At 35.7% G+C, this 12,833-nt stretch overlaps 1 protein-coding gene across 1 annotated transcript in view; it reads right to left on the bottom strand.

The window, feature by feature from the left end:
• Nucleotides 1-12,833, bottom strand: part of Clca2 (chloride channel accessory 2) — a 35,784-nt gene that overhangs the window by 20,234 nt on the left and 2,717 nt on the right. Inside the window, exons 3-7 of the mRNA XM_013018272.1 lie at nt 11,933-12,083; nt 9,470-9,578; nt 8,201-8,360; nt 6,103-6,330; nt 348-578 (exon numbers count right to left, since the gene is read on the bottom strand). Of these exons, the coding sequence (XP_012873726.1) occupies nt 348-578; nt 6,103-6,330; nt 8,201-8,360; nt 9,470-9,578; nt 11,933-12,083 (879 nt within the window). The remainder of the gene's footprint in view (nt 1-347; nt 579-6,102; nt 6,331-8,200; nt 8,361-9,469; nt 9,579-11,932; nt 12,084-12,833) is intronic.

Genomic DNA, 12,833 nt, shown 5'->3' with positions numbered 1-12,833 from the left:
GTTTGGAAACCAAGGATAACAGTGGCCACAGCTGGGACAGTATCAAAATAAACAGGGACAGTTTATAAAGTGCTTAGTTGGTTTGTCTTGACCATTATAGTAATTAATTAATTCATCCTCTAAGTGAGCATTAAAGCAACTATTACATGCCAAGTATTTTTCTAGGCACAGAGAATACCATGTGAACAAGATATGATTCCTGACTTTATGCTGATTCATTACTGTTCTCCAATAGTTGAGGTGACTGTAACCACATTGCAAAAGATCACTCCTAATCAGAAGGAACCTTGGATATTAAATGGAAAAGCAACTCATGACGGTGGTGATTGCGGCTTAGGATACTCTACCTCAAATCCTTTCTTAAGCCCAGAACAGATGCTGGTTTCTGCATCAGCTGATACAGTGGTTGGCAAATATGAAACCAGAAGTTTTCGGTCATCATCACTGTTAATTTGGCGTAGCTGAGTTTTGATCTCTCCTTTGCTATTAAAAGTAGCAATGGCCACAAAACTATGAATTTCAACAATCTGCATTAGGTAAAATTCTGCTGCTTGTTGTAGTTGAAGGAGTCTGTCAGCCTATGTTCCAAAAACGGAATAAAGAAATGGAACAACATTTGAATGATAGACAAAATTATAACCAAGTAATTCACTTAGCATCACTTAGTATCTCTGTTAATTGTTTAAATATACTGCATCATACTATTTTGGGTTGTAAAGAATGATACAATGCTAGAATACCTTGATTGATTGCAGGACAAAACACATGCTTTGAAAAAAATGCAAGGTTTGAGGGAAGAGAAATTGGTTGTGAACAAATCAAAGAAAGGTTGGACAAATGGGATTGCATGAAACTGCAGAGCTTCTGCATGGCAAAGGATATAGCTAGCAAGATCAATAGAAAGGACATGGATTGGGAGAAGATTGTCACTAGCCACCAATGGACAAGGGTCTCATATTTAAAATATACCAAAAAAATTAAACCCCCAACAAATCCTCAAAGAAACAACTGCCCGATTAATAAGTGGACTAAAGACTTAAAGAGAAACTTCTCTGAAGAGGAAATAAGAATGGCCAATAGACACATGAAGAAATGCTCAACTTTTCTAGCCATAAAAGAAATGCAAATCAAAACAACATTGAGATTCCACCTCACCCCAGTCAGGTTGGCTATAATCAAGAAATCTAGTAACAACAGATGCTGGAGGGATGTGGCCAAAAGGGAACCTTACTGCATTGCTGGTGGGAATGTAAACTTGTTCAATCGCTTTGGAAAGCAGTATGAAGGTTCCTCAAAAGACTCCACAGAGAGCTCCTTTATGACCCAGCAATCCCACTTTTGGGCATTTACCCAAAGGATCACAAACAAGGCCATACTAAAGCTACCAGCACAACTATGTTTATTGCAGCATTATTCACCATAGCTAAGATATGGAACCCAGATGTCCCTCAGTAGATGAATGGATCAAGAAAATGTGGTATAAATAAACAATGGAATTCTATGCCTCCATCAGAAAGAATAACACCTTCCCATTTGTTAGGAAATGGAAAGACTTGGAAAAATATATTAAGTGAAGTAAGCCAGGCCCAAAGAAACAGGTCCCATGGTTTCCCTTATTTGCAATAACTAGTATATAGGACAAGCAGAAAAAGTCAAAAGCTATGTACATATGACCACAGAAGACGATGCTAAGTGAAATAAACCCCAAGATAGGGACAGAAGAGGTTGTTATCTTTCTTGATGTTGTTTCTAATGTATTTATGATGTACTAAGCAACCCCTGTATTTGATTCCGGTGCCCTGCATCTTGTATATTTATTTCTCTAATTTGGAGAGGGGAAGGGAAATAACAAAATGCTGATATAAAGATACTGGCTGACCCATTATAACAATGAGATGTACAAGGCACTATGTTGAAAACTTTGGGGGGGGCGGTGGTGGAAGGGTGGGGAGGGAAGGGGCTAAACAAAGGAGGGGTGGCAATGCTTGATAGGAAATGTGCTCACTATCTTACTCATGTAACTCATGTAATCCCTCTGTACAGTATCTTTACAATTAAAAAATATACTAAAAAAATAAATTGGTTGTGAACAAGCTACAATTCAGAATTTAAAGATCCGTGAATCTTGTCAAATGCTTTTTCCGCATCTATTGAAAGGATCATGTGGTTCTTGTCCCTGCTTCTATTAATGTGTTAAATTACATTAATTGACTTGCATATATTGAGCCAGCTTTGCATCCCTGGAAAAATTACTCCCCCCCCATAATAAATCCCAAAGAAACAACCGCCCCATTAATAAGTGGGCTAAAGGATTAAAAAGAGACTTCTCTGGAGAGGCCAATAGACACGTGAAAAAATGCTCAACATCGTTGGCCATAAAAGAAATGCAAATCAAACCACATTGAGATTTTATCTCACTCCATTTAGGATGGCCATTATCAAGAAAACAAATAATAACAGATGCTGGAGGGGATGTGGCCAAACGGGAATGCTACTACACTGTTGTTGGAAATGTAAGCTGATTCAACCACTCTGGAAGGTAGTATGGAGGTTCCTTCAAAGACTAAACATAGACTTCCCCTAAGATCCAGCAATCCCACTCCTGGGCATTTATCCAAATGATTACACGGTAGGCCACACTAAAACTACCTGAACAACTATTTTTATTGCAGCATTATTTACCGTAGCTAAGATATGGAATCAACTCAGATGCCCCTCAATAGATGAATGAATCAAGATAATGCGGTATATATACACAATGGAATTTTATGCTTCTATCAGAACAAATAATATTACCCTTTTCATAAGGAAGTGGAAAGACTTGGAAAAAATAGTGTTAAGTGAAATAAGCCAGAAGAACATAGTAAGTAACTAAGTAAGCCAAGGAAACATAGGCTTTATGGTTTCCCTCATTTGTAATAATTAGTATATGCCTAGGATAATTCTGGTAGAGAATCATAAAAGCTTGATAGCTATGTACATATGACCATACAAAATGATGCTAACTGAAATGAACCCCAAGACATGGAAACAACAGGTCTTTTTTTCGTTATTGACCTTGTTGTCACCAATGTACTGTATCTAATTCTTTCTTCTTATTTCATTTTCCTCTTTCCATTGATTTAGCCGTGGCAATCACTGTCTTTGATTCTGGTACCCTCCATCTAGTATATACATTTATCTGATTTGGGGAAGGATAAGGGAATAACAAAATGTTGAAAGAAGGACAAAGGATGACCCATTGCAACAACAATATTCACAAGACACTATGTCAGAACTGAACTTTATAACTTCGGTGGGGGTGGAGGGGATAGGGGAAAGAAGGGATAGTGGGAGAACAACAAAGGAGAGGTAACAATGTTTGACAAGAAATCTATTCATTACCTTACTCATTTAACTTAACTCTCTGTACAGAATCTTTACAATAAAATAAAATGAAAAAGATCCATGGAAAGCTGGCACCTGTTCAAGGATTAATGTCCACCTGTTCAAGGATGAATTAGACTGTCTCCAACCCAGGTATCTTCCTTAATATCCAGACCCACATTCCACACTTCCCAGGAAACTCTACTAATTTAATGTCCCATTGACTTTTCAAAATCAATACACTTTTAATTCAACACCTCCTTTCTGAAATATTGTTTTTCGTACAAATTGGGAAGTAAGTAGAGTGGCAAAAAAGGACTTTGAATCCTACTTTTATCTTCGCATTAGTATGTGATGATAGAAAAATTACTTCTCTTTTTATAGCTTTGGTTTTCTCATCTGCACAATGAATACTGTGTAAGCAAAAAAAATATAACAATTATTGCCATTACCACCATCATCAAGTCATCATTCCTAATCAACACCCAACTAAATAAGCCAGAAATCAGAGGCCCTCTTTTACTGTTTGTAAACAGTAAACAAACTATATCTTTAATAGATCTATCAAGTTTGTGTCCTAAATTTTTCTCAAATCCGTACCATATCTTCATTCTATTGATCACTTCCTCAGATCTATCTGCTTGTTAGTTATAGCCATACTAGACATATCTTCTTTTTAAACAAGTCCTTTTGAATTTGCCTCTTGGCCACAACAAAATCTTTCCATTCTAGAAATGTCCTCCCTTCTCCTTCCTTCACCTCACCTAACACAACTAATTATCTTTCAAGATTCAGTTCAAGTCCACCCTCACAGTGAAATCTTCTTCTATAATAGTAGGTGCCACTTTAGTAATGCTGCCACAAAAACTCTAAGCCTTATGGGTCCATATCATACTGCAATGTAAATACATGACAATAAATTGTGTTTCAAACCAGATGCTGTTTCTTGTCCTTTCTGTAACTCCTAGGCCACCACCTGATAAGCGTGAGCACCTGATAAATGAATTATTGACCAAGATAGGTCAAAGACAATACTCACAGGAAAAGGGAGGAAAGGTTTCCTTGCTATGAATATGTTACTATATTATTTCCCTCCTACATATTTCATGTCTTCTCTTGATTATAAGCATTCTTCCCTTTCATCCCATCTGTTCTTGCTTAACAGATACAGATAACCAATATAAGTCACCCAGAGATTATATTTGAGAAAACCATGCCCTAGTCAAAAGCAGTTAGGCAATTTGACAAAATTACTCAATAGTGATTGTACTTACTAATGGTGTTCCCATATTAGAGAGACAAGTCAATGAAAGCATATATATTTAGGACTATAGATCTAGACACTAAAGCAAGTTCTCTGCTTGTTCAGTACTCTAAGTAAAATATAGCTATTACTCAAACTTCAACCCCCCCAATTTCCTTATTGCCAGTGGTAATGTTCTGGCAATATTTAATAGCTAGCCTTATTATTATTATTTTTTTTAGAAAATGAGCCCTAATCTTGGCAATTGCCAGTTTCTTTGGGATAAATATTCTTACCATGGCTGACCTCAAGCTGTTAGTGTGACTTCTCTGAATGCCAAGGTGGGAGGGGACATTTGGTAGACTAGGAAAATCTTAGGAATATAGATCCTTGATCTATATTCTTTTTGTAAAGGGCTGGATGTTAGTTTATGATTTTATGAGCCATAAATTTTGGGTTGCAACTATTATAATAGTTTTGAAAGTAGCAATAGATAATATATAGCAAATTAGTTGATATATTCTAATTTTATAAACATTGAAATTTGAATTTCATACAAAGTATTGCCACAAAATACTATTCTCTGGATTTTTTCTCAACTATTTAAATTGTAAAACCACTGTTTGCTATGAACTGTGAAAACACAGGTTGTTGAACAGGCTTGGCCCATGGGCACAGTTTGTTGTTCCTAGGCTCAGGTAAGAGTTAAAACAAAAGAAAACAGTAAAAACAAACAAACAAACATTGTATTTGCTAGGCACACACTTTGCCACTAAGCTACATCCTAGCCCTTAAGTAAAATTTATATGGTGCTGGAAGTGAAACTAGACCTTCAGACATGTTCAGTATCTACTAACTGAGCAATATCCCCCATGATTCTTATTTTAATAATGCCTATCTTCAACAACTGAATTATATGTTTCCTAAAATCTTTAACAGTTCAATGTTATGGAAGTAGGTATTACTATCCTCATTTTACAGGAAGAAAATGTGTGTTTCAGGAAAGTCATCTTACTTTTGATTAACAGACTGTAAGTGAAGGCTCCAGAACTTTGCAACCCCTCTGCAAGCTGGTGTTTTCCAGAATGGGTTTCCAGAAGACTTCTACATCACCAGATGACTGAGATAGGGTCTTCTATCAACAATGATGTGGAAAATAAACACATAAGGGACATGCATGCTTATTTTATATTCAGTTTACTGTCTCTATGAGGTGTGATCACTAATAGAATGTGACCAGATAGTGGCTGTGAGTCAAAGTTGGTTGGAAAAAATGAGGGTGAAACGCTATCTGTGGATTTTATTTATCTAATTATTGCAATTTCTGTGCCACATTTTGAATTTGTTTTTCTCATCTCCAAGAAAATAAGATGCTTTTGATTGTTCCAAACTTTCATTCACCCAACCTCATTCTTAGCACTTGAAAAAATAAAAATAATTTAAACCTGATAGGAGAAAAGATGGTTTACAATTACTTTAGTTCAAAATGTTACCTCCACCATCTTGCTAGACACATCTAGCACTAAGCAGACCATTTTGTTGCCAGCCTGTAGGACAGAGAAGGTAGGTGAAGGTGGAAGTTCAATCCCATTCATGGGAGAGCTTTGATTAAAGTCATCAGAATCTGTGATTACATCCCATGAGCTTCTGAGGCTGCACATTTGGTTCTGTAGGTTTGGAGCTTCTTGGTTGTGGGTACTTGCATTACAGAATTCAACCACCTGGAACAAGAGCAAAGTCTATCAAAGATTAGAAGCACTCCTCCCAGACCAAACATACTTCTCAACCTCAGGCAATTAAAGATAAAAGAAAGGGTAAGCTAAGAGGGCGGTGCTACTTCTTCCTGCAAAAATGACCATGAGTTTGCAAATGGCATGCCTTGTGTGAATTGCTAGCAATCTGTATTAAAGTTTATTTGTACATGGGTAACAGATAGCATATCATGTGCATATATCATGTACCTATATAATAAAAACACTCTCATGATTTCTTTAGCATGAAATTATGTTAAGGAAACACCCTAGGAGATGTTATATTGGCTAGCCTATTCTTTGGAATCATATTAAATGATAAACTTTTTATAGATTAGTAAACATATATTATCTAGTTCAAATATTGACCTCTGTAAGCACAAAATAGAAGGAAAAACAATTGTACTTTCCTGAAACCCTCCTCATACTTAGAAATATAGGATAACTCATTTAATGATAACAAAACTATGTCAGCATTCCATTTTAGATATGGTTTGTATTATAAAATAAATGATAATAAATTTATTCCCATTGGCTCTATTCCTACAAGAACTGATACTTCCTGTTTACAGTGTGGGAGTTCAGAGCTGAAGGGAACCTCTGGGCTTTTTAGTCCCATCTGTAACATTATAGACAGGAAGCTGAAGCTTTGAAAGGTTAATGCCTGTTTTGGGTATGAATTTCTCAGTATGGTGGGAGACAGGTGCAGAACCAGCTTTTTTTTTTCCTTCAGCCCACGCCCCCCATTTCATGACTATACCTAGACAAATGTGAATTCATGATTGCATAGTTTCTGTATTTCTCTCAAAAGATTATAAAGCGTATTCCTAGCCAAAATGGGTCAAATATGGGTCAAATAATATGCATCAAATACTGGAACTAGATTGGCTTAAAATGTGAAAGATCTAAATTAAAAATGTAATGAATAGGACAAGGGAAACAAAAAGTCAACTTGAAGTTACAAATGATGTCTATCCTTGATTAAAACCAGACTGAAGGAAAAGTTACCTAAAATATTAACAAACAAAAACAAAAGTAATGCTTTAATCCCAGCAGCATCTTTCAGTCATGGAAACAGAAAACTCAACAAAGGTACCTTGCCCACTACGCTCTCCCTGGGCTCTGGGAATTGGGTAAGTACATGCAATCAGGAAAGCAGCCTCCAAAGAACCTCTGGGTAGTTAGGTCCCTCCTTTCTGACTCCATGTTCTCTCAGAGAACAGGCTTCTAGGAAAAATTAGGCTATTCCATACAACTTTCTTCACAGAATATGAACTGGCCAGATAATAAAAGATACCCATTACAGAGCACTCTTTAAATAATATGTTTTAAAATAATATTTTAGATTTTATACAGGTATCACATGTCAGTAAACAGAATTATGGGAAGGATTAGGTGCAAAGCTGCAGGTTAGTTGACTTCCCCCAGTTCTAGACTAGAAAAAAATTAAAATATAGTGGTGTTTTCTATCTCAAGTAAGAGAAACACAATGGTTTGTTATTTCACGTTCATTAACTTGATATATTTTCCTGTGAATGGATATAAGAAACACTACCACATGGGTAATTTCCTCTGTGGTTGCCAGAGTACACTTGTAAAATAATCTTCCCTGGAAAGTAAATCACCACTTTCTAAAGGAATATCCACTTGTTATTATCTTGAGGGAATTCAGATTTTTAATGTGTAAAATAAAAATTAGATGAGCTAGCTCTAAGGTGCACAAGCTGGAGGGGGGTACTATGGATCTTAATTGCCTTACATTTTAAATACTTTAATAATTAATCTATCTTGGGAAGAGATGGCACCTTACAGTAGCGTGTAATTTCAAAGACATACTTACAGAAGACAAACTTTGCGTGAACATTATTGATGCAGTTGCATTTTGGATGTTATGGTAGAGAAATGTACATCCTTCTTTGAAAATTTTACTAATCATACAATTTTCTTTGGGACAAGGGCCTTTTTCACATACAAAAATGCCTGTAAGGTCAGATGAACACCTAAAAATAGAAAGAGGAACAACTGGGAATTAGATCTGTTTTAGAAATATTTACAGTTCCTTTTTTCTTCTTCTTTTGGTGGTATTGCCTTTGAACTCATGGCCTTGTGCTCTCTCCAGCCTTTATAACTTTTTTTCTTGATTAGCTTATATAATAATTTGTTTCAAGGATTAAACCTGCTCTTACTTTAGAAATTAGAACATGATGTTATTGGTACATGGTGAAGAGCCTTTTTATAATTGCAAAAGGTTTCAACAACCAAACGAAACAGGACCACAACAAAACATTAGGAACTGGAGAACTTCGGGAGGCCTAAGGAAGGGCATGAGCAGCAACATACTGAGGTAGTATTCACTTGGGATTCATAAAGGGAATTTGTTCAGCAGGGAACAAATAGAATGAACATACAATGATGGTATTTCAAAAAATTCCTTCTTCATTGAACAATCTCAAATTTTGTCACTGAGCTTGAAACACTGTTGCTTTTAGGAAAAGAGTCAGTGAATAGTAATCAAAATTACAGCTGAGAGAACTCTTTCAGCTCCTACTTCTTGGAAGAATCCAATGGACTCATGAATCTTCTTGCATACATAGGAATAGTGTATGTATAATGTTATGACATACTGTGTTATTGCAATAGCAAAAGATTTAAATTGATCTGACTATCCAACAAGAGATTGATTGAATGATTATGGTGTAATCACACAATAGATTATTATATGATTCTTTTAAAGGAAGAATATATATTCATATTTATTGAATTTTCTTGAAGAAACACAGAAAATAAGAAACCAATATTAGAAATGAAAAAGGGACCCAAATAAGACAATGGTAAAAGCAAAAAGTATAATTTTTAAGTTGTTTTTGATATTTGATTCAGATATTCCCATTTGAAAAAGCAATAAAATTTAAAAACAAAATGGAAGTGTCTTTTCCTTATCAATTAAGTTTCCATTGCTATTATCAACAATTTATTTTATCTGTAAGATATTTTTGTATCATGTAATATTTAAATATGTGTCAATCAGGCATTTAGAACACTTTATCATTTATCATTTCTTTATTAATTCAAGAATAATAAATAATAAATTTGAAACACAAGTACTGACCTTGTTACTTCAATTTGATTTCTCCTATTTATGTAGATAGGTTTGTTTTTGTTATATTCATCAAACACACCCCAGCGGAGATGGGCCCATTCATGGACAAACACTCTGCCTGTGAAAAAGAGAACTTTTGTTTTTTGAACTCCTAGAAATCTCATCAGTGAGCCTTGCAAACCCTGTCAGTCCCAAGGGCTTAATTACCCTCCGTCCAAAGGACCAAAGTTGAATTCTCTCTTGTACTTTTTCCTATTCTACGTCCAATCATCATTAAAAAAGCAGCATGAAAATATGTTTGGTCTTGCAAAAGCAAAGCAGTGATTTACTCAATGTACATCTAGTAGAAGCTAACCAATAATCCCATATTCTCTCATTTCCCCAATGAATCTTCTAATACCTTTCTATTTAGCTTCATGGAGACCTGTAAGTTCAGAATATCCTCTTGGAAAATATCTATCCAGGCAAGTAAATAAAGTTTTCTCAGCCGTCAGTCTGTTGCTGTTCAAGCACGTCTGTTTTTTCTTACAAGTAATTAATTGTATCTACAATAATTGAGACCTAGGAACCAGGGAGGAAGAAAGGCACATCCAAGAAGGATGTGTTTTTCTCTTTTATTTTTATTCATTATTCTTCATGTTTATGCTTTCCAAACACATTGAAGGAATTCTTATCATCAGCATCAAATCTTTTGTATGTTTGTCTCAACCTCTTTAAGTGTCATATTTCTTCAAAGTTCAGGTCACAATTTACTTCTTCCTCATAGATGTTTTCCAAATGAATTCCCTTCCCAAAGTATATATTCCTTTTTAGTTCTGGGAACTCAGGTAGTAATTTGTTAAGGTGACTCAGCGCTTGTGTCATATTGCGCAATTTTTGCATCTTGGGACAAATGAAGGGAGGAGAACAGACAGGCTGAATGTGTTAAAAGGAAGTTAGTGTTGACTCATGAAATTTAGAAGTTCTGGTGAAGGCATATGCTGGTGCAGAGATTATTAGCACCTCCTGGTACTTTTTGCAGGGGTGTGTGCTGGGTGATGAACTCAGATTCTAGGGACTGTCCCTCAGCAAAACAAGGCTGACACTACCATATTCAGCGTAACTCTATTTCCAGACTTTTAGTGATTAAGTGGAGATAAGAGTTTCACAGACTTTCTGGTCCAGTCTGGTTTTGAATTGTGATCCTTAGATCTCAGCCTGCTGAGTTATAGATGTGAGCTACTGGCACCAGGTTTTTTGCAAAGTATTATAAAGTATATTTTTTAGAGTATGCTGCTTTCCTGCTTGCTAATTATACAATCATAAAACCTATTTAAATAAAATTAAAATTAGAACATTATTTGAAAGGTAGCAGCTGAATGAGAATGGTTTTCAAGAAAGTAATCTATCGTATCGTATATGTCTAAAAGTCCAAAAAATAGATAAGACAAATTTAAATAATAAAAAACTTCCTCAAAACAAACATTAAGATTGGAGAATTAGTCCTTGATCTACATTATTTGCTTCTTCCTCAGATCTCACCCACTGTCCATCAGTCTGTCTACAGGCTGTGACTGGTGACCTCTATTCTAAGTGCTAGCCTTCACCATTTGTCCATAGCATGAACTTTCTGCAAGACAGTCCACTGTACCCCTGCATCTTCTCACCTAAATCCATACTTATAGTTTCCCCTTTCAGCAATACCCTCTATTTCTGACATTGTCCTGTTCATTACACCGCTTGCACAAAAACCTCACCTTTCACTGTGTAGCCAAGTCCGCATTTCTGTTTCTGTTTTTAAAGTCTTGGATATTTTTCATCACTTAGTTGTTAGGATAAAATGAAAATATTTAAGAAGGAAGCTCTCATGATTATCTTTCTTGCCTTCTTTTCTTACTGCATCCTCTTTTACTCAAGTCTCATGGCCTCATTGTTGGACTTTTTATCTTCCTGATATCCAGTTTCTCCCTTATTGATTTGAGTATTCAGAGACTGACTGATGAAGTCTTGTGATAGTGTTACTCCTGTGCTTATGAACCTGCAGTGGTGACTTGAACAGGTCAGCATTTTAGGCTGTATATCACATCAACTTCCCCTTGGGAATATTTCAGCATTTTCTCCCATACCCAATCTGCATTGTCTGTAGGCCCAGCAATCTCAAACATGCCTTGGATTCCTCTGTAGCTACAGATGCATTCATACTCTCTAATTAAAAATGATGTCAATCTTGAGGCCTCTCTCCTTTGTGAGTCTTGTTCTAACCACATATGGATCAAAATTCCTTCATTGGATTCCTAGAGCCTTCTGGACCACTAATTTGGTGCTTAACCCTTCCTGGCTCACTTTGTCCCTCATATTTGCATGTGCATGTGGCTTTATGGCCTGTCTCCCCATCCAAATGTTAAGTCCTTAACAGGTTTTATGTCCTTTCAGCACCAGCACAAAATACTGTAAAAGTAGCCACAGGCTACTTTTTGATAAGGTGAAGCTTACCTCGTGATCCATAGCCAGCTGTCAAGTCATCATTCAGCAGGAAGTTTGGTGTGAAATGAATATGTTTTCCTGCTTTTCCACATTCTCTGTATTGTAGGGTGTATGGGTCATCTCCAAGTTCACTATTCCAATTGGTCACTATAATATTTGCCTATATTAGGAAAAACGAAGTATAGTACACTGTACCTTAACTTTGAATTTGAGGACATAAAATTATATAAATTTTAAGTACTTTGAGTCATATACCTAAGATTTGTACCATTTACTATACCTTGCTTTAAAACCTGATTGAAGGAAAAGAAAAGAAATGTCCTGTAGATGGAGTTGAGAAAGCATTCATAGTTAACATTGCCTGTCATTTGCTACTTTCAAAAACATCTATTTAAAAAGCATAACAAATTATACTGGTTGTATACCTGCAATCCCAGCTAAGAGGCAGAGGTAGGAGGATCTCAGTTCCAGGCCAGTCCCAGTGTTTAATGTAAGACCTATCTAGAGAACAAACCTAGAATGAAGGACTAGGGGCATAGCTCAAGTGGTAGAGTGCTTGTCTTGCAAGTGAGAGGCCTTTCTTATCTCCTTTTGACCTTACTATTTTCCAGATTAAAAGACAACACTATAAAAGTCTGATATTATAACACATTGTAGAATAATATATACAATATCTATAAAATAATAAATATAAAATAAAATATGTAAAGAACTTTTTAGAACATTTACACATCATTTGGAGCTGTAGTGTAAAGAGTCACAGCCTTTTGTAAACAAATTTCTGTGGGTAACTACCAGTGAAACCAATAAAATATGTTTCTTTTTAGCCTTGCCCATAGCAAGTGACACCAAAACAATTATTCTAATTAAATTAAATTCCATTGTGTATCCTAACCATTTCAATTACTAT

Source organism: Dipodomys ordii, unplaced genomic scaffold (assembly GCF_000151885.1).
Source record: "Dipodomys ordii isolate 6190 unplaced genomic scaffold, Dord_2.0 Scaffold39, whole genome shotgun sequence".
NCBI classification, from domain to species: domain Eukaryota; kingdom Metazoa; phylum Chordata; class Mammalia; order Rodentia; family Heteromyidae; genus Dipodomys; species Dipodomys ordii.
The sequence above is the reverse complement of the archived record's forward strand: the minus strand, read 5'-3'. Positions and strand labels throughout refer to the sequence as shown.